Consider the following 20,840-nt stretch of genomic DNA (forward strand, 5'->3'; position numbering starts at 1 on the left):
TGTAATTGGAGTGCAGCTCTTTGTAACCTTCAAGCCTTGCCCTAAAGAGTGCAAGTTTGTGTGTGTTTTTGTGTGAGCCTAGATAATACGGTAGATTCAACCCACCCTGAGAGCAAGAACATCAAAAGTAATGCAGGTAGGCAAGCATGATAGTGAAAGTGAATGCAACAGTCGACATGTTGGCAGAAGTCACAGAAGGGACGACGATGGAAAAACACATACCAATGGCAAGGTGGTAGACATGAAGGGAAGGTTTCGGAGCCGAGCCGTCCAAGGTTGTACTTCGATGCATACAACCATTACCAACGGTACACTTATATTCTATATTTCCATTTTCCCTATGTGATCTCAAAAGTACTTCAAATAACAATTTCATCATATATGTATTTCTCTCTAATGTTTTTTGCAAAGGATTCTTGCTTCTCAATCTTTTGTGCGAGGACATGCTAACTCTACTACTTAGTACTACTTGGTTCTTGATCGTGTCACCAAGAAGCACTCAAGATTGAGCCAAGTGGCTTGAGATTGAGCCACTTGGTTCAATCTTGAGCATCGAATAAAAAAAATTATCCAATGGTGCAGAGCACCATCCTTACAGCGCTCCCCAATTAAAAAAAGCACCATTAGCCCAATTATTGTTGAAAAAAGGAAATACTGCTATCTTTCCCCTTTTGCAGGGTCTCGTCTCGTCTTCACAAGAGTTGTCATGGTGACTTACAAACTTTCATGGTGGAGCAAAGGCTCAACCGAACCCTATCTTTCTAAGTAGCTCTCGCAATTATGGGTTGTGAGGAGGCTGTCAAATTGAGTCTAGTGCACAGTTGTCTAGTGTGCAGTAGCGGTGTGCTGCCTTAAAGGAATATGACACTACCTTGGTTGACATGTATGTCTGAAATGTCGTCTCTTGAAATGCATTGATTCTGGGATATGCCCAACAAGGACATGGGCCACAAAACTTTGGCTCATTGGTTTTAGGATGCAATTTAGCACTACGTAGGAGTCCAATATGTCTATGATGTAGAACATAAATTTAGCTCTGCTTCTCTTTAAGTTTAATCTATATCCTACATCTTTTCTTTTTGTCTTAACGTGTGATTTGTGTCTGACAGGGAGGACATATATTCACAACACTAGACGTTTCAATTGCACAAGCGCGACTTCCACTCGACAACACTACAAGGTTCGTTATCTGTATCTAGCACCCCATGACTATGCGTTTGCTTGGCGCAACACATAAACGCTACGGGGCAGGGCACGGCTTCCGTTTTTTATAATTTTTGGAGAGACCACAATGCCAGCTCTCCACCATACTTTTGTATGGCACCTCTGCATGACATGCACTGTATACTTTGCAGTTTCAGTTTGTGACGTTTCATTGCAAGACGATATGTTTAACTATTCATATTGTTTTTTTGTAGCTTGACTCAAACATTGTCCGTCAGCTTGCACAATTGGATGACATTCGTACACGATTATCAAGTCCGTAGTGTAGTTTATTTTTTATAGTCTGCTTATGCTTTTTATATTTTTGAGTTCGTTAAAGTTCATTAAGTTTAATTTAGCCATATGTTTTCCTCACGAGCCTGTATCCTCAATTTCGATCATAGTATCTATATATTAAATAGACATGCATTTCTTTTCTCAGAGTTTGGTAATTCAACCTATAAATTGAAATAAAGGAAAATTGACTACGCTTGACTGAGAATAAGATGGGTGTCTCAAAGATGGTTACATGATTTATAGACTAAATGGTTCATATTACTAGGTTAAATGGTGCAATGTGCAAACAGCGAAGCAAACTGCGTTAAACAAAAATAGCGTGGATCCGGGGAAACGCAAACTGCATTAAAAAAAATAGCGCAAAAGCTCCATGGAGCCCTTTTTCAATGGCACCCTCCCACACAGCATGAAACAAGCTTGCAATCAAATGTCTTTCTTTCATCTTGGAACTTTGCACGCTGAGAGTGGTCGTGTGTGGTCATTAATGTGTCACACCGCAAGCCGTCAATCACAATTCTACCAGGAGTTCATTGCGAAATTTCTTTTGCTAGGTTCAAGAAGAGCGATACTTAACCATTGCACCCATTTCTTGTAGAAGCAGACTTGCTCCGATTCATGTGCTTACGATCATACCGATATTCTACTGCTCCAACGCTTCAATGCAAGAAGGAGGGCCACTGTTGTAACCCAAGTGGATGAAGTGCCGATAGTTGCTGGAGACAATCCACAGTGCTTCTTATGCGTATGTTGATCAGGTTACCTCATTGAAGGCCCGTGCAAATCAAAAGGATATCATCAAAAGCAAGTTACACATTGATATCATCAAAACGGGTTTGTTGGTATCAAATTCCCACCTTGGAAATACCTCGGTAAGTATGTATGTGAAGTGTGAGGAACTCGAGAAGGCATACCAATTAGTGTTGGATGAGCTTCCTATTCAAAATGTAGTCTCATGGAATGTAGAATATGCACAGCAAGGACATGGTGATGAAGCACTAAGCTCTTTTGACGAGCATAGTTTTTTTAGAGCGAGCCGACGAGCACTGGGATGAATAGTGAGCAATGAGCAGAGCTGGCAGCAGGGCAAGGAAATCTAACGCGAGTAAAGAATCTCAGGCTGCTTTAGAAAATAAGAGTTTTAAAGAAGTTTTTTGTGTGTCACTTGAAAAGATAACAAGGGTGAGTTCTCATGCCCAACATTGGACATGGTGACAATGCAGATGGGGCAGGAGAGGAGAGGCGTCCAGCTCACGAGTGGGGAGGCAGCTTGTCAGATCAGGAATCGGTTGAAGAAAGCTAGTGTGGGTGAGCTTTTGAGGTTTAGCGAGCATACAATTGGCTGCTTGGCGGCATGATCTAAACCATTGGACCCCAACCAATGTCAAACGACCAAGAATGACAATAAACAATGTGAAAAGCCTTATGTAATCTTAATATTATTGGACGGCCAAGAGTGACAAATATCGTGAAAAATCTCACATAATCTTAATATTAACAGACACGCAATTGTGATACTATTAGCACATTGACCTTTTGATCACCTACGATGACCTATATACAAAGGGCAAGAGATGGAAACTAACAACTAGTGAGAAACAGGAAAGGTTTGCTAGAAGCATGGCAATTATGATCACAAGATCGAAGCAAGAGTGATCGAGATGCAACCACGACTTCAATTCGACAATACTGCAAGGTCGATTATCTGCATCCAATTCCCCATGTCTATACGTTTGCTTGGCGCAACACATAAATGCTACGGGGCAGGGCACGGCTTCCATTTCTTATAATTTTTGGAGAGACCACAGTGCCAACTCTCCACCATACTTTTGTATGGCACTTTTGCATGAAGTGCACTGTATAATCTGCATTTTTACTTTTTCATGCTTCATTGCAAGACGAAATGTTTAACTATTTAAATTGGTTTTATGTAGCTTGACACAAACATTGTTCACTCGCTTGGGCAATTTGGACGATACCGGTACACGATTGTCAGGTCGGTAGTGCAATTTATTTTTTATAGTTTTTTGTTGCTTTTTGTATTTTTTGAGTTTGTCAATGCTTCCTTAAGTTTAGTTTAGCTACATATTTTTATCGCTGGTATATGTTCAATCTCTATCATCATATCTATATATCAAATAGATACACTCTTCTTTTCTCATAGTTGGGCAATTCAACTTATGTATTGCAGTACTCTTCAATGCGCGTTGTACATGTTTACTTTGTTCCTAGGTGGTTGATGTCAAACTACGTATGTACTTGTTTGCAATGCATTTTAGCCCAATGTTCTTCTCTACAAAACCATTCTTTAGCACGAGGATAACACTTTATCCCAACATTTTGCTCCTCGCACATGTTCTTCATGATTGACATCCAAGACGATACCTCTCTCTCTCTCTCTGAAATAAGGAAAAAATAAGTATGCTTGATTTACAGTATAATAGGTACCGATTAGAGACTAAATGGCCAATATTACTAATTTGAATGGCTACAAACAACTATCAAAGTAGATTAAGGAGAAGGGTTTAAGCAAAATCATTAAGATGTAACCCTTTGCTCGATTCAATCACCCCCTTTAGTAGCTCTTTGTTGTATAGTCGGCTCTATGGGACACAACTTGCTTCTTTCAAATGCTCATCAACTTAAACTGAGCTATTGTTATTGCCTATCAATTGGTTCTACTCATCCGCTCGTGTTCCACAACAAAAGTAGGGGCGATAACAATTACAACCAACTAAAGTGCGTAATCAAATGCGCTCCAAAATCTATCAAAGCACATACGACAAAGAGTAGTGCCTTGGTCTCGTTGCTCAAACAATTGTAGAGAAAGCCGTGAAATTGGACCATTTTACAGATAGATGTAGAGGTAACCAATCATCATACATGCAATTCTTTTTAAAAATTCACCAATGTACTTTGTACTTGTTTAGTTTAGTGGTAGATGCTTGATGTCAATCTGCGTATGTCCTTTAGTTTAGCCACATGTTTTCCTCACCATTTATGCTCAATCTCGATCATCGTATCTATATATCAAATAGACATGCATTTCATTTCTCACAGTTCGGCAATTCAACTTATATATCGAAATATTTAATGCACTCTATACATGTTTACTCTCTCTCTCTCATATTTTACGAGAAATAAAGGAAAAATGACTACGCTTGATTGAGAATAAGATGGGTGTCTCAAAGATGGGTCCATGGTCTAGAGACTAAATGGTCAATATTACTTGGCTTAATGGTGCAATCTGGAAACAACTACCAAAGTACATTAAAGAGTAGGTTAAGTTGCAACCCTTTTGATCGATTCAGTTACCCTCTTTAGTAACCCTTTGTTGTATCCGGAGTGCTATGGGATACAACTTACTTCTTCCCAATGCTCATCAAGTCCCAAGATGAGCAATTATTGGTGCCTATCAATTGGTTGTACTCATTTTTTCATATTCCACAACAAAATGCAAGGCGGAATCATGCAATCACAACCAACCAACCAAGTAACCAACTGTGCTCCACAATCTATCAGATTATGTACAACTCGATATCAGATTATCAGAGACTAAATGATCAATATTACAAGGTTGAATGGCAATCTGCAAACAACTACCAAAGTAGGTTAAGGTGCAAGACTTTTACTCGATTCAATTACCCTCTTTGGTAGTCCTCTGTTGTATAGGAAGCGCTATGGGACACAACTTGTTTCTTCCCAATGCTCATCAAGTCCCAAGCTGAGCTATTATTGGTGCCTATCAATGGTTTATACTCATCTTCTCGTGTTTCACAACAAAAGCCAAGGCAACAACAATCACAACCAACTAACAAAGCAACGAACTGCGCTCCAAAATCTATCACATACACAAAAAAGGCCCACAAAGCAAGACCAGTTCAGTTTTATGCCGCTAAACAAAAACGAAGTGACGACGACAACAAAATTGAAGTGAAGACGTTTATCCAGGCGAGGAATTGCCTGCTCAGTCCTGGGAGCCTTATATGGTAGCTCCGCCTCAAGTGTTACCGAAGCAGCGATCTAGGGTTTGCAGAGCAGAGGTAGAGGTTTCGCATTAATTGCTTTCTACTGTCAGAATGGTCCATTTCTGGTAATTTGACTTGCCTGTGAATAATTTCGTCACAGCATCTGAATCCTGTGTGTTTCCTAGCGCCGAGCTAGATTGGTTGTTCCGCCAGTGTAGGTGCAGATCTGAACTCTTGCTACGTATTAATGATGTCGCTGCTGCGTTTCTCTTGGCTTGTGTGTGTGTGCGCTTGTGTGGAATATCTTGAAGAGTATTGTATGGCTACCCTTGTTGCAAATAAGGAATCATCGGCCACCCTGCTCTTTGTACGGTTTTCTTATAACCACGTTGTGTGTATTTTGTGTGATCGAGGTGTCCATGTCAAGGGGTTGACAGAGGGTAGTTCCTTGCAGTTAAACCAGGCAGCGGGAGTTGCCAGCAGAAGACAAGCATGCGGGGTGCTCCGACCATGAAGCGGGCTACTCGTGGAGCTTGTCCTGCCACTTTTCCGCTGCCTTGCCTAGCAAATTTTCACAATGATATAATTATTTTCTGGAAATTGAAGGAAGGGGTTGGAATCTCTGAGCTTCTCCACAAAGGAATACACCTAGCCTCGACTTGCGGAACCAATAAATAGGTTTTACAATTATTGTCTTAGGGTTTTTAGTTCATTGTCCAGCTTCTTTTGGGAGCTCAAATCCTGAGGGTACAGGAGGCTTTTGTTATGGCCATTTGTTCCACTTGTCAACAGATCTCTGTGCCATTTATGATACCAGCCTTGTTAATGCAGAAGTTTCTTGATCTTCTGTGGGAGGAATAGAACTCTGTGGCACTTATGATACCAGCCTCTCATTTTTACGAAAGTTTCTTGATCTTCTGCACTTTTTTTGATGCAGATGGGATGCCTAGAGTTGTAGGTGTTCATGATGTCCATCATTAATGTTTGGATTTATCCTCACAACCTCGTCACATGTCCTCATAATACTTTTGAAGTTGTGTCAAGGTGCAGGCAGTCTGATTTAAATTAGTCTGGTACAATCTTGATTAAACCTGCGCCTACTTTGGGCACTGATGTCGTGCGTAGGGATTTTGTAGCCATGGCCGATGAAGGTGAAGATCTTTTTCTTCCTGCTTGTCCACGAGCAGTAAAGTCAACTTTGCATGTTGTTGGAGTGTAATGATTGTGTTTAACATGTCTGCTTCTTTCCCAAAGTCTAGTCTTTTCACTGTCTTGTCCTTACTGTGGACGACTTTAAAGTTGTGTTCTAGTTTTATCAAAGTAAGCTTCTCTCATTCGTTTCATCACTTTCTTTTGTCTGAGTCATTTCTGTTTATGAAAGAATTAGATGAATTTATTAGTGGTGCTTCTTTGTCTGCCATGAATTTGTGCTTTGAGCAACTGCTATGGCGCCCCTTTGTTGGTTTTGTAAGTTCAGACTTTCCTGACGTTATTATGGTAGATATGTCCCTGCATTGTGAAATTTCATGCAGTTTAAACATGCCCTATAATATGCCTCCGTGGTCAAGGAAATATTGTTGATTTACTGTACATTGAGGGTGTTTTTGGTGATTGGAATTTGGGTCTTGGTTTAGAGAAGTGAATTTTCAAATTGTAAATATGTCCTGAATTTTACAGGGGCATGGATTGATGGTGGACTCCATTTTCTGAGAGATGACTCTTAAGAAGCTTCTTGTTCTGGATGTGAACGGATTGTTGATAGACACATATTTTCACAAAGAACCACTTCCGGAAGAATCACCGGATGCTAGAGTTGGCAATTTTTATGGTGATTAGCTTGTAACATATCTCTGAATATTACATTTTTTCAAATCGTATGCCTTCAGCGACTGCATTTATGTGGTTTCCTTGCATTGGAGAGGATAGAAATATTAAATGCTGATACATTTTGGGATGCTCTTGTCAAGCAGTTTTTTGGTCGGCAATTTCTCTGGTTATATCAAGTGTTCATGATACACACATGTTATGCATGCATACAAAGGGCTGTTAAGTCTGACGTTACAGAGTGCAGCTGATTTGAAGCTTGTACTTCAGTTTTATCAGGCAATGACATCTCACTGATGGGATCTTTGTAATGCAGTTTATAAAAGACCTTTCTGTGAAGAATTTTTGCAATTCTGCTTGGAAAATTTTATTGTTGGCATATGGTCTTCAGCTCGGGAGTAAGCATCAATTTTGTAGAGATGTCCTCTTTTGGGTCCTTTTCTGCAGGAGTTACAAATTTTAGTTGGTACAAGTTGTCAAATTGTTGTCAACATGTTTTTGCAGGTATAATGTCAATAATCTGGTAGATTATGTCTTTGGGGATGCAAAGGAGAGGCTAGCTTTCTCTTGGGTACACACTTCTGAGATGCAGATTGCTTCAAACTTTTTGTTTATATAAGCTAGGCATTGTTTCTCATGGAGAAAACGGATTTCATCATATGCATGAGGTGTAGAAGTATGGCTGAATCGTGTCTGTTTGCATGTGTGTGCTCACTACCCACTACTCTGCCTCCACAGCTGTTACTGCATGGCCTTGACTGCTCACTTCTCACTCAGAATAGCCAATCAAGCTGCTTTTGCATGTTTGAAGCAACCCCAACACAGCTCACATTGTGTTGGTATGGGTAAGACATCTTTTCTTTTAGAAAGTGCAAATGGTGTGACTGTTGGTCTCAAAGCCCTGCCAGTGTGATATAGATGTGACCTTTTTTCCTAGAGAGCAGAAGTGGTGAGACCTTGGTCAGATGCATTAGTACCAACTTGATGTTTCACATCCATTAAGGTGTTTGAAGAGCTCTTTTGGTACATCATCACATAGCACAGGAAGTGCATGCTTGCTTGCGAACATAACCTGCATGCAACGTGTGTGTGAAGCATAATACGCATGCAACGTGTGAGTCTGGTTCATGGGGGTTTCTGACTTTTAAATCGACTAGTTTGCTCAAAGACCGACACAAAGCAACCATGGATCAATGTGGCAGATGCATTGGTACCACTCAACGTACCTGAATTTCTTGTAGGTCTTTTGTCAAGTGCGGTGGATGATAATCTGCGACACAAAATTAGTTCTGACCGTGACACAATACCGCTTCTTGATCGTTTGCTTAATTCCTTGGTCCTTTCTTACTTAAAGAATCTACATCGGGAGAGATAGTATGACATTCCTATAGCTGGGTGGTCGCCACGCTCGCACTCGGAGCTTAGGGGTCGTGACCTAGGCGAGAGCCGCCTCTTATTTATGATAAAGGTCAAGATGGCCAGGTGTCATTAAAAAAAAGGGACTTTCCCATGCAGATTGGTGGCGCCCTCACGAGGTCCAGGAGATAGGGGAGCGGCGGTAGCTCTGGGTGTGTGTATATGTGTGTGTAAGTTTTCCTATAGCGAGCCATGCTTTGCCAGAGCTTGCTTCGCCATAGCTTCATACTCCAGCTTGTTATACTGGTATCAGAGCATTGCTCGCTGACCCTCCTCGTTTTTTCGTTATCTTGCACGTGAGCTCAACTTCCCTTTGATTAGCTGCGCTGATAGGCTCTCTCTAGTGATGAGCCATTAACAACTCCTGCCTTCCCTGCTCGCTACATCTGAGCTGCCGCTTGTAGCGCTACAGCCCCTGCCTGTAAGGTGCAGCGGAATGGATGATGAACTTTGCTCAAGATGAGTGCTCCGAATTGTGCTCAAGGTTCCTTTTACTTATGGAAGGGAGAGCCTTCCGTTCTTAATGAGAGAGTGCAATGAACACAACAAAAGTGAATGGACCATAGTTACCGGGGAACGCCCCCTAGCCCCCGTTCCAGCGTTCCGGGGGGCAGTTCCCTTCCCGAACGTTCCGGAACGTCCCGGAATGTCTGACGTTCCGGGTGGCCAATGCAAACCGTAACGGCCGTTCCGGAACGTTCCGAAACGCCCCTGGACCGTTCCGGAATGCCCCTGGAACGGCCAACGGCTACAAACAAATTTGGCAAAAATTGAAAAAATTGAAGTAAATGTTTGGGCTTTGTTTGAAAGTGTGCAAGGCCTCAAGGACTTATAAAATGCACCCCCCTCCCCCTTTCTCTTCACAAGCTAATCCTCAAGGCTCAAGCTCTCTCCCTCTCACTCTCAAGATCTCTCCCTCTCAAGACTCACTCTCTCAAGGCTCAAGGCTTCAAGCCTTCAAGCTCTCTTCCTTTCCCTCTCTCTCTCTCTCTCTCTCTCTCTCACATCATCTAGTCATAGCAAGGTTGAATGGTCTTCAAAACGAATTTTTTGTGAGTATTAGAGTCAAAGCACTCTAATACTCCTTGTATTTTAACACAAGGAGCTAAAAATTGCACTATTTGGGTGTTTTTTATACCTCCCGTTCCGCGACGTTCCCGTTCCGGACCCCTAGCCGTTCCCCCGTTCCGCGGGGATCCCGTTGCCATTCCCGTTCCGCGTTCCGGGTAACTATGGAATGGACACTATGCGTGAAGGTGTATGAGACTGAGAGATAGAGAGAGAAGAGAATACGACACCAGAGACGTTGTAAAACCCTCCTCCGAAGGCCCCACTCTCGTTGGCGAGAGTGGTCTACTATTGATTGCACAAACTGGTACAAAGTGGATGAATGAGAACTGATGCAAGTTTAGGGCTATGTCGATGTCGACGACGTTGATGACGAGACCAACTCGATGGCCGAAAACTGATGTGCTTGCTCTGCTGTCCAAAAACGTTAATGGGCTGAAATCTGATGATGCAAAATGCTGGTTTTAGGCTGTCCAAAAACGCTGATCAAGCTGTGGGAAAAACGCTGATTTTGGCTGAGTTTCTGGTGCTTCAAACCGCTGAATTTCTGAGGCCTTATCGCTGAATTGCTGATGCTATGGCGCTGCTGAAAACGCTAGGGAAAGGGGCGATGAGGCTAATGCTGAAAAATGCGTCTATGCGATGATGGTCTTGTTGAAAAACGCCAGAGTGCTTGGGTCTATGGCGATGAGGCTATTGCTGAAAAACGCCAGAAAGAGGGTGGTCGCTTGCTGGCCTTGCTTGGAGGAAAATCGCCACCAAGGGGGAAGGGTCTTGCTTGAGAGAGAGAGGGGGAACCTACTGTCTTTGGCCCGTGTTCTCCTTGCTCTTCTGCCAAATAATGCTAGCTTAGGTTTGCTTATATATTATCTTACCCAATTTGCCCTACTTAGTTCCCAACAAAAGTCACTTAGATAATAAGTGAAAAATGTCAAAAATAGGGAAAATAGGTTTAATGCACTGGAAATGCTCCTGATGGATTCTGTTGGATTCTGATGGTACTGCTGATGATCATGCGGTGTGCAACCAGAGGATATGCATCTACTCTAACTTCTAAGTGCCTGGGCATGCACGGTCTGCGAACAGACTCACAAAAGTGCCAGAACACTTCCTAAGCTAGGCTGACTGGACTGACTTAACCCTTGTCATGCTGTAGCTTGTCCACGGACACATAGGGTTGGATGTGTCACGTGACATCCCCTCCTTTTTAAAGTGAGGTACTGGTACCGAGTTGCATGGCTTTCTTGTAGTCTGCCAACAACTCTAGATAATCCTTGAAAGACTGTTGACCCACACCGCTTCGTGGGTCCCTCGATCCTTGAACTTCAAAAAGTATTGTCTCACTTGCTTCTTCGAACCATGTCGAAACCGATGCAACAACACTTGCTCCGGCTCCATGAGTTTAGCTTCATCGATGATCTCCGGTTCTTCTTCTTCCGAAATGTCCTTTGGAGGCGTTCCCTGAAACACTTTCAACCAAGAAACATGGAAAACGTTGTGCATAGACCATGAGTTAGGCAACTGCAATTTCATTGAAACCTCATTTATCTTTTTAATGATTGGAAATGGACCATACATTCAAAAAGACAGCTTTGGACACTTCTTTCCAACTTGCTTAAGACGTTGCTTCATGATTCTTAAATACACCCAATCCTCTTCCTTGATCAAAACATCCTGACGATGCTTATTTGCGTGCCGTGAATAAGATTCTTGAGCCTTGCTTAGCCAAAGCTTCACACTCTCAGAGATCTCATCCAATGACTGACTTTCAGCATTGGCATCATGCATTTGATCGACCGAGCGAGTCAAAAGTGACTGGAATGGACGACCAAAAACTGCTTCATACGGAGTTCGACCAATGGCAGAAGAAAAAGAGTCATTCAAAATAGCCCGACCCAATGGGAGATAGAGCTCCCACTGAGATTGTTGATCATGCACATATGACTTTAAAACATCAAAAGCCAATTGATTGTAAATCTCTGTATGACCATCTGACTGTGGATGAAAAGCCGATGAAAAATTTAACTTAGTACCAAAATTTCAAAGAGTGCGCGCCAAAAATTGGACGTGAACTTAACATCCCTATCTGAAACAATTGATTTTGGCAAACCACAGAGGGGGTACCAATGCTTAATGATTAACCGTGCTACATCTTGTGCAGTGACTGTGGCTTTAGAAGGAATCAATATGCAAAACTTGCTGAAACGATCAACAATTGTTAAACATTGAGCGTTCCTTGAATGCAAACTTGGTGGAAGGTTAGTCACAAAATCCATGGAAATATCTTGAAAAGGTTCATCAGGAATAGGCAGCGGAAGCAAGAGGCCTTGCTGCTTACCCCGAGAAGCTTTTACCTTTTGACATATAGTGCACTGTGTGACATAACGAAACACATCCTTTCGCATTTTAGGCCAATAAAAGAATCTTTCTATTTTTTTTCAAAGTAGTGTTCATTCCCCTGTGCCCACCCGTGAGAGAATCATGTGCATCATGCAATATGGTTGGTTTGAGAGAGGGCAACACACATAAACGTTGATGAAAATACAACAAACAATCACGAATGAGATAGTTGCTTGGCCCTTGGGAAGCAAGAGCCTGCAACCAATGCTTACCAAATTTGGAATCTGCATATTGATTCTTCATGCTGTCGAAAGACACCTTGAATAGACAATGTGGACTTTGACTCGAGCCAAAATGTGTCCCTTGCGACTCAACGCATTTGCAAAACAGGGTTAGCTTTTCCAGGCACATACTCAATCAAACCTCCAAATTGTTCAAAAAATTGTGACCACCGTGCTTGGCAATCACTCCAATGTGCACTAGGCATAGACTGGAGCCACTTGAGGGCTTGATGATCTGTGCGGATTGTAAACTCTCTACCATAAAGAAAATGCTTCCAATGCTTAAGGGAGTGAATGACAGACAAAAGTTCTTTATCATAAACTGAATAATTCTTTTCCGCACGATTGAGCTTCCGGCTAAGAAAGCTACAGGACGACCATGCTGCTGAAGCACAGCGCCTATGGTGACATTGCTTACATCCGTCTATACCTCAAAGGGATCATTCCAAGAGGCAAGGATAAGACACGGTGCTTCTGTCATCGCAACCTTGAGAGTTGCGAAAGCCTCAATGGTTGCTTTGGGCAAGTCTACGCGCTGACGGCGAGTCTTTACCCCTCTCAAGACATCAGTCATAGGTGCAGCAATGCGTGCAAAATTCTCTATGTGTGAACTATATGCTTGACATAAACAAAGAAAAGAACGCACATCATATGCAGTTTTGGGCAAATCCCAATTACGAACCTGTTCCACCTTCGCGGGATCTAGCTTGACGCCTTCTGCAGAAATGATATAACCCAGATAAGTGACTTCAGTAAGAAAAAATTCAGACTTCTTAGCTGCAATGTATAACTGACACTCATCCAAACGGATTAGTACCCTTTCTACATCCCTTTCATGTTGTTCCCACAATGCAGAAAAAATGAGAATATCATCCAAAAAGATGAGCACACATACACCGATCATATCGCCGAAACGACTTAACATGAGACGATTAAATGTACCCACGGCACCTGTCAATCCAAAAGGCATAACAATATACTCCCATTGCCCTCGCTCTGTGCGAAAAGCGGTCTTGAAGATGTTGCCTTTGAATACCCATACCTAATGGTATCCACTCTTGAGATTGACCTTGCTGAAAACCTTTGCCCCATTGAGCCTATCAAGGATATACTCAATGCGAGGCATCGGCAACTTGTTCTTGACGGTCATCTTGTTCAATGCATTGCAATCAACACACAAACGAGACGAACCATCCTTCTTGCGGACGAACAAAATAGGAGAAGCAAAAGGACTTACACTAGGACGTATAAATCCTCTCGCCTCTAACTCTGTGAGTTGTCGCTCTAACTGTTCCTCCTATGTCTTGTTCAAACGATAGGGAGTCTTACTGATAGGCTGTGTCCCCTTCATAAGCTTGATGCGATGGTCCTCTGGCCGCTCGGGTGGGAGACGGGGTGGAAGATCGTTCTGCAAAAAGAGATGTTTAAACGTGGTAAACAAATCTGAATACTTAGCTCGAGCCTGAATGCTTTGGGAAACTGGAGCAGCATAAATGAATGCCGCTTGTGCTCCTCGTCGTAATTCACGCTTTACTTGTACATGAGAAATGAGAGGCAAAGAATGCAAACCCTCCTCAGCACGAATGATGAGGGGGGAGTCAGTTTTGGCATTTAATGTGAGAGTGTTAGCCTCCCAATCAATGAGAGGGTTATGCTCACGAAACCATCTTATACCCAAAAGTATATCACATCCTGAAAGAGGAGACACAAGAAATTTCCTGCGGAAAGCACCTTGTTGAATTGTAAACATCACTTCAAGGCACTCTTTCGTGATGAGAGAGTCCATACCAAGAGCGAAGCCAGAAACCTCGAGAGGAGATTCTTGACTAACCTCTAGGCGGGCTCTCTCAACAAGAGAGGCACTAATCACATCATGCATATTACCTCGATCAAACAATATGATAAAACGTTGACCCTTTACATGACCATAACACTTCATGAGAGACTCATCAATGTGTGTGTCAGAGACATGAGAAGATTCAGCTTGGTTCATTAAAGTTCTTGTGGTTGCTGTGGGTGTCTTTGGTTCTTTAGGTGGGGCTGTCTTAGGACAAGCCTTCTTAATGTGACCCTTGACGTGACATTGATAACATCAACCTTCCTTAGCATAAATCACTTGTTCTTCGGCCGTGATGTTTGTGCAGCTTTTTCTTCCGGGGTTAGCTTAGGTTTTGCAGGTGCTTTAGCTTTACCCTTAGATTCATTGTTAGAGTTCTTTTCCGAAGAATTAGAGGAAGATGGGCCATAAGAGTTACCATTCTTACCGTTCTTACCATTCTGTGTGTTCTGAGAATCCTGAGAGGTTCCTTGAGAAGTCTTATTTTCCTTAGGCTTTCCCTTATTGTGCTTCATCTCCTGTGCGAGAGCGATCGCTACCGCCTTGTTGAGATTGATTGGATCAAGCACCTCCACATCAAACTTTATATACTCGTCCAATCCATAAAGGAATGCCTTCTTGCGCTTGGCATCTGATTTGTGTAATTGAGTGCCAAGCTGCAAAACACGATTAGAGAAAGACATAACTGGCATACCATTTTGCTTGAGAGCGCGCCAACCATCCTTCAATCGTGCGAGGTACTGAGGTGGCATATACCACGCCTTGAGCTTGTCTTGGAAATCAGCCCAACTGAAGGAAAGGGGCGTGAATTCGTCGGCTTCCTCTAGGTGCCGGCCAACGGTGCCTCTTACCATGCGTGGTACCAATTTATGGCATCACCGGCAAGGTACATGGCTGCCGTCAAAACTTTGCTATTTCTTGTCTTCTTAGTTGTTGCAAAATAAGCATTAAATCGATGCAACCAAGAATGAATAACCATAGCAGCTACGGTACGGGATGGGACGTTTAGTACGTGGTATACAATACGCGTACTAGACGTATTTTTGAAAAGCAAAAATAGAATACGTCAACTTTTTTCTATATGATACTTTAATAAGGACAAATGAAGCGGTTCATGGACCTTCTCAATGACTCTTCAATATTTAATTATAAGCATACATAAACAAGCACCATGAAGCTCTAAAACACAATTGATCAACTAGGAAAAGACATACGTTTCGAGCAAAAAAACGTCAGAATAGAAAACTTTATGAGACGTATTGTGCATTTCAATACGGGACGTCGTGTATTCTAAATAAAATACGCGTATTTTAGCTGCTATGTGAATAACCGAAGCATCCATCTTACCATCATACTCAACTTCTCTGTGACTGGGTTGTTGGAGTCCGAATCGCGGCTTGCGTCACTTGAGGAACTACCAACATCTTTGGTTGGTTCGGACTTCGAGGCGAGAACCTGTCGAACCAATTCTTGAGTGCGTAGGTCTCTTTGAGCCTCACGATCGGCCTCAAAGGCCGCTCGTCTTGCTTCGGTGTCCTCCTTTCTTTGTGCTTTTCTTTCTTTTTGTGCATCGCGCTCGCGTTCCAAAGTAATGCGAGTCGTTTCTTGTTGTGCCAGCGCAACGCGATTCACTTCTTGTTGTTGTGCCATCATGTCCATCATTGATTTCACCAAAGCCTCCATAGGGTTTGGTGCAATCCCTGGCGTAGGTGGCGAAGGGGGAGGTTTAGGAAAACCTCCATGGTGAGGAAATTCTTCTTCACTACTTTCATGCCCATCACCTCCATGCGACGTATCCATTCCGCTTCGGGTGATGACCATGCACTGTGATCTTTGGTTCTTAAGTTCACGAGGAACTTGGATTCTTGTGGGTCTTGGGTTCTTGAGGTTCTTGGGTTCTTGAGGGTCTTCTTTCGCTTGCAATCTGTGTTACATAAGGATCTTCTCTTCACCCGAGTTCTGCTCTTTTCCGCGGGCGCACCCCTTGGCGGCCTTGCGCTCACACCAAGGTTCCACCTCACGTCGATTGGCCGGCCGCTAAGTGCACGGGCCGCTCTCAATGAGTGAAAAGAGGCACAAGGGGAGGCTGGACAAGCCCTTCTTTCCTGGGATTCCTGTCACTCTTCAAAAACACGATTAGAAATCGACACGCCCAAGTGAACTTTGGTTCGTGCGACCGCAACAAGCAAAAAAATTCTTGTGATTCTTGTGGTTCTTTCCTTGAGTGATACAGAACACTGCCAAAGCTCTGATACCAATGTAAGGTGCAGCGGAATGCTTTGCTCAAGATGAGTGCTCCGAATTGTGCTCAAGGTTCCTTTTACTTATGGAAGGGAGAGCCTTCCGTTCTTAATGAGAGAGTGCAATGAACACTACAAAAGTGAATGGACACTATGCGTGAAGGTGTATGAGCCTGAGAGATAGAGAGAGAAGAGAATACGACACCAAAGACGTTGTAAAACCCTCCTTTGAAGGCCCCACTCGTAAATTTTTTGTGATTCTTGTGGTTCTTTCCTTGAGTGATACAGAACACTGCCAAAGCTCTGATACCAATGTAAGGTGCAGCGGAATGCTTTGCTCAAGATGAGTGCTCCGAATTGTGCTCAAGGTTCCTTTTACTTATGGAAGGGAGAGCCTTCCGTTCTTAATGAGAGAGTGCAATGAACACTACAAAAGTGAATGGACACTATGCGTGAAGGTGTATGAGCCTGAGAGATAGAGAGAGAAGAGAATACGACACCAAAGACGTTGTAAAACCCTCCTTTGAAGGCCCCACTCGTTGGCGAGAGTGGTCTACTATTGATTGCGCAAACTGGTACAAAGTACATGAATGAGAACTGATGCAAGTCTAGGGCTATGTCGATGTCGATGACGTGGATGACGAGACCGACTCGATGGCTGAAAACTGATGTGCTTGCTCTGCTGCAAAAACGCTAATGGGCTGAAATCTGATGATGCAAAACGCTGGTTTTAGGCTGTCCAAAAACGTTGATCAAGCTGTGGGAAAAACGCTGATTTTGGAGTTTCTGGTGCTTCAAACCGCTGAATTTCTGAGGCCTCATCGCTGAATTGCTGATGCTATGGCGCTGCTGAAAACGCTAGGGAAAGGGGCGATGAGGCTAATGCTGAAAAATGCTAGGGTACTGGAGGTCTATGTGATGATGGCCTTGCTGAAAAACGCCAGAAACAGGGTGGTCGCTTGCTGGCCTTGATTGGAGGAAAATCGCCACCAAGGGGGAAGGGTCCGGCTTGAGAGAGAGAGGGGGAACCTACTACCTTTGGCCTGTGTTCTCCTTGCTCTTCTGCCAAATAGTGCTAACCTAGGTTGCTTATATATTATCTTACCCAATTTGCTCTGCCCTACTCAGTTCCCAACAAAAGTCACTTAAAATAATAAGTGAAAAATGTCAAAAATAGGGAAAATAGGTTTAATGCACTGGAAAATGCTCCTGATGGATTCTGTTGGATTTTGATGGTAATGCTGATGATCATGCAGTGTGCAACCAGAGGATATCCATCTACTCTAAGTGCCTCGGCATGCACACAGACTCACAAAAGTGCCAGAACACTTCCTAAGCTAGACTGACTGGACTGACTGAACCCTTGTCATGTTGTAGCTTGTCCACGGATACATAGGGTTGGATGTGTCACGTGACACTGCCTTTGCGAGGAGTTGGTAGCTTAACATAAGCTACCTTTTTCCATCCCATCGTAACGGTGTTTGGTATCGCCCTTAGTGCCGCATGCAACCTTTCAATTTCTTGAAGGGCAGCTGTGCACCAAGGTTAATTGAGGTGATTAATAGCACGGCTTTTCACACTGCGGAGGTTTCAGCCTTCAGGACGAGTAATTGAAGTAACCAAGGGTACTAAAGGAAGAGAAGCCAACCGTAAAGGGAAAGGGCTGCAAGTGTGATGACGGGATCAATTGTAAGAGTCTGTGGAGGTTAATGAGGATACGACGATATCGCTTATCTTCGACAACAACCTCATAAAGAATTGTTAGGGAAGTTTTGTACAACTGTGCATAGTTTGTATAGCTTACTTCGTGCCGTCTTTTTTACAAAGTTTTTAGGTGAGTTTTGCTTTTAAAACTCTCAAAATGGAAAAAGATCAAAACCGAAAACATATGAGACCAACACCAATCAAGACCAAAACATGTATGGAATTGAGGACATGGGGTAAGAGTGGGACGTGCCATCCCGTGAGCACGAGGTAGAGTAGAAAACATAGAATTACATTTACAAACTTTTCTTGCTGCCCTAGATGGTCTTAAAGACCAAATTGACTAAATATATGCAGAATGGTAAACAATTGACGACCCAACCTTTTGTACCACCTGATCCAAAAATGCCTTCTATTGCCAGGGACGGTGGAACCATATTTAAAGATGCCGCTTCCCCCCCTCTCGATACTCAGTGAAGACCTAGAGACAACCCTATTCTCAAAGATATGAAACCTCCCCAATTTAAGTGAAGAAAAAGATAGAAACAAAGATGCCATTTATACCTTCCTACAGAAATGGCAAGACTTACATAGGTTAAAAAACACCCCACCTGAGTACCAACCCCTTGAGGCTAGTCTATCATTGGGGTCAAAAGCCTACAAATGGTGGATGAGTCTTAAGGCATTAGGAAAGATTCACTGGATTGGACTCAATTTGAGAGTATTTTTGTGAACGAATTTGTCCATGAAAATGAACGAAATAGAAATTGGGAGGATTAGGACAAGGCTATGCAATGGGGTAGGCCTTTGCTTGCTTACATTGCAGAGTATAGAAAAATAGTCTTCAAGCTTGAGGAGATAGATGACTTTCACAAAACAAGAGGATTTATAGGGGGGTTAACCGTTATAGACATTTCAGGCGAGGTAAAAAGAAGTGCACCAAAAACTTTGGAAGAAGCAATTAAATTTGCATAAATTTATGAAGATAATACTCACTTGACATCCTCTAATTCCACTCAGGCCGAGCCCAGGTTCACAAAAATGGGGGTACCAATAATGAGGGTAAAGTACTGTTTAAAAAGAGGGTTGAACCAGGACCTAGACTGAACCAAGAGGACTTTGCAAAGGCTAAAAAGGAAAACTTATGCTTCACTTGTTTGTCACCGGACATTCTCAATGGAATTGTGCAAGGAACAAAAAGAAAAAAAGATGATGAAAAGGATAAGGGTCGTGACAAGAGTCATAAAGATAGGCAAATCCATGTTGTCCAAACACTTCCGATAAATGGTAATGAAAAGTATAAATTCATAGAATTGTTGTATGAGGACAAAGAGCATTATTGTTGTTTGTTAACAAGCATGTCGAAATCGAGTTTTGGCCCACATGAAGTGGTATAAATGCATGGATTTGTAAATGGGAAAAGGGTTAGGGTCATGATAGATGACTCTGCTACTTATAACTTCGTAAATTATGCTCTTGTCAAGAAACTAAAACTTTCTCAACAACCAAGTGCTCACCAATATGTTGTCTCCATGATGCATGACGAGGACAAGAAGATAAGGGATACTTTGGTATCCAATTTGGAAGCTGAGATACAAAGATACAAAGATCACTTGACTTCCAAATTAGGAATATGGATTGTGTTGACTTGGTTTTGAGAAGGGAATGGTTGTGGGGGCTACGACCTTCCTTAAAACGGAGTTACCAACAAAACTCACTTGAATTCGAAAAAGGAGGTAAGAAGTTTGTATACAGGGTGTGCACAAACTGCTGACGTGTCAAGTCACTGAAGAACGGAGCCAACCTTCAGATCTCGACCGAGGGGCTGAAACCTAAGTGAAGAAGCAGAAGTAGCATAAGAAGTTTTACCAACTTGCAAAGTCTTACCGAGAGGCCTGTTTTTTTAAAGAGAAGTTCCCGCCAACTTATGGGACCCCGTCCGATGGGGCACAACTGACCCAAAGACATTAAAGTAACACACTCAATTGCGGGGCGAGTTGATGACGTGGCAGTATGTCACGTGACACATCCCAACCCTATGTGTCCGTGGACAATCTACACCACAGCAAGGTTCAGTCAAGTCTAGATTAGCAGTGATCTGGCACTTTTGTGATCTATTCGTAGACCGTGCATGCCCAGTCACTTAGCATAGATGCATATCCTCCGGTTGCACACAACATGATCATCGGAATTCCCATCAGAATCCATTAGCATCAATTAGGGGAATTTTCCAGTGCATTTAGCCTATTTTCCTATTTATTGGTATTTTCACTTATTATTTTTAAGTGACTTTCCAATAAAAGTAGGTAGGGCAATTTTGCTAAGTTAATATATAAGCAAACCCAAGTTCACACTTTCTGGCAGAAGAGGCAGCAGGAGCTTCCCGCTCAACAGGCAACTTCTCAGCAGTACCCCCCCCCCCTCATGACCCCCCATCGCTATACCTCTCACCAATTGGCGTTTTTCATAGAACATCCTCGCCCTGAAGTTCTCCCCCTCTTCTGGCGACAGTCGCAGCAGCAAATCAGCTCAAAGGGATAGCGTTTTTGAACTCTTGCAGATCAGCCCCATCATAGCATCGCCATCACCCTTGTATGCTGGCGTTTCTGTCCCTGCATTCCAGCGTTTTTACCATCAGTCACTAACGCTAGTAGGACCCTTCATC

At 42.8% G+C, this 20,840-nt stretch overlaps 1 protein-coding gene across 7 annotated transcripts in view; it reads left to right on the plus strand.

Moving 5' to 3' along the window:
* The first annotated feature begins 5,367 nt into the window (after positions 1-5,367).
* Positions 5,368-20,840, plus strand: part of LOC147418296 (uncharacterized) — a 60,348-nt gene continuing 44,875 nt past the window's right edge. Inside the window, exons 1-5 of one of the 7 annotated variants that reach the window (XM_086507480.1) lie at positions 5,368-5,590; positions 5,920-6,616; positions 7,143-7,293; positions 7,606-7,687; positions 7,794-7,860. In XM_086507480.1, the coding sequence (XP_086363606.1) occupies positions 7,179-7,293; positions 7,606-7,687; positions 7,794-7,860 (264 nt within the window). In that variant the 5' untranslated portion in view covers positions 5,368-5,590; positions 5,920-6,616; positions 7,143-7,178. Of the gene's footprint in view, positions 5,591-5,662; positions 5,684-5,919; positions 6,617-7,142; positions 7,294-7,605; positions 7,688-7,793; positions 7,861-20,840 lie in introns of those variants that run through there. The other 6 variants (XM_086507478.1, XM_086507479.1, XM_086507481.1 and 3 more) reach the window with 6 other exon arrangements.

This window comes from Adiantum capillus-veneris, chromosome 30 (assembly GCF_014529385.1).
Source record: "Adiantum capillus-veneris isolate H3 chromosome 30, ASM1452938v2, whole genome shotgun sequence".
NCBI lineage: Eukaryota > Viridiplantae > Streptophyta > Polypodiopsida > Polypodiales > Pteridaceae > Adiantum > Adiantum capillus-veneris.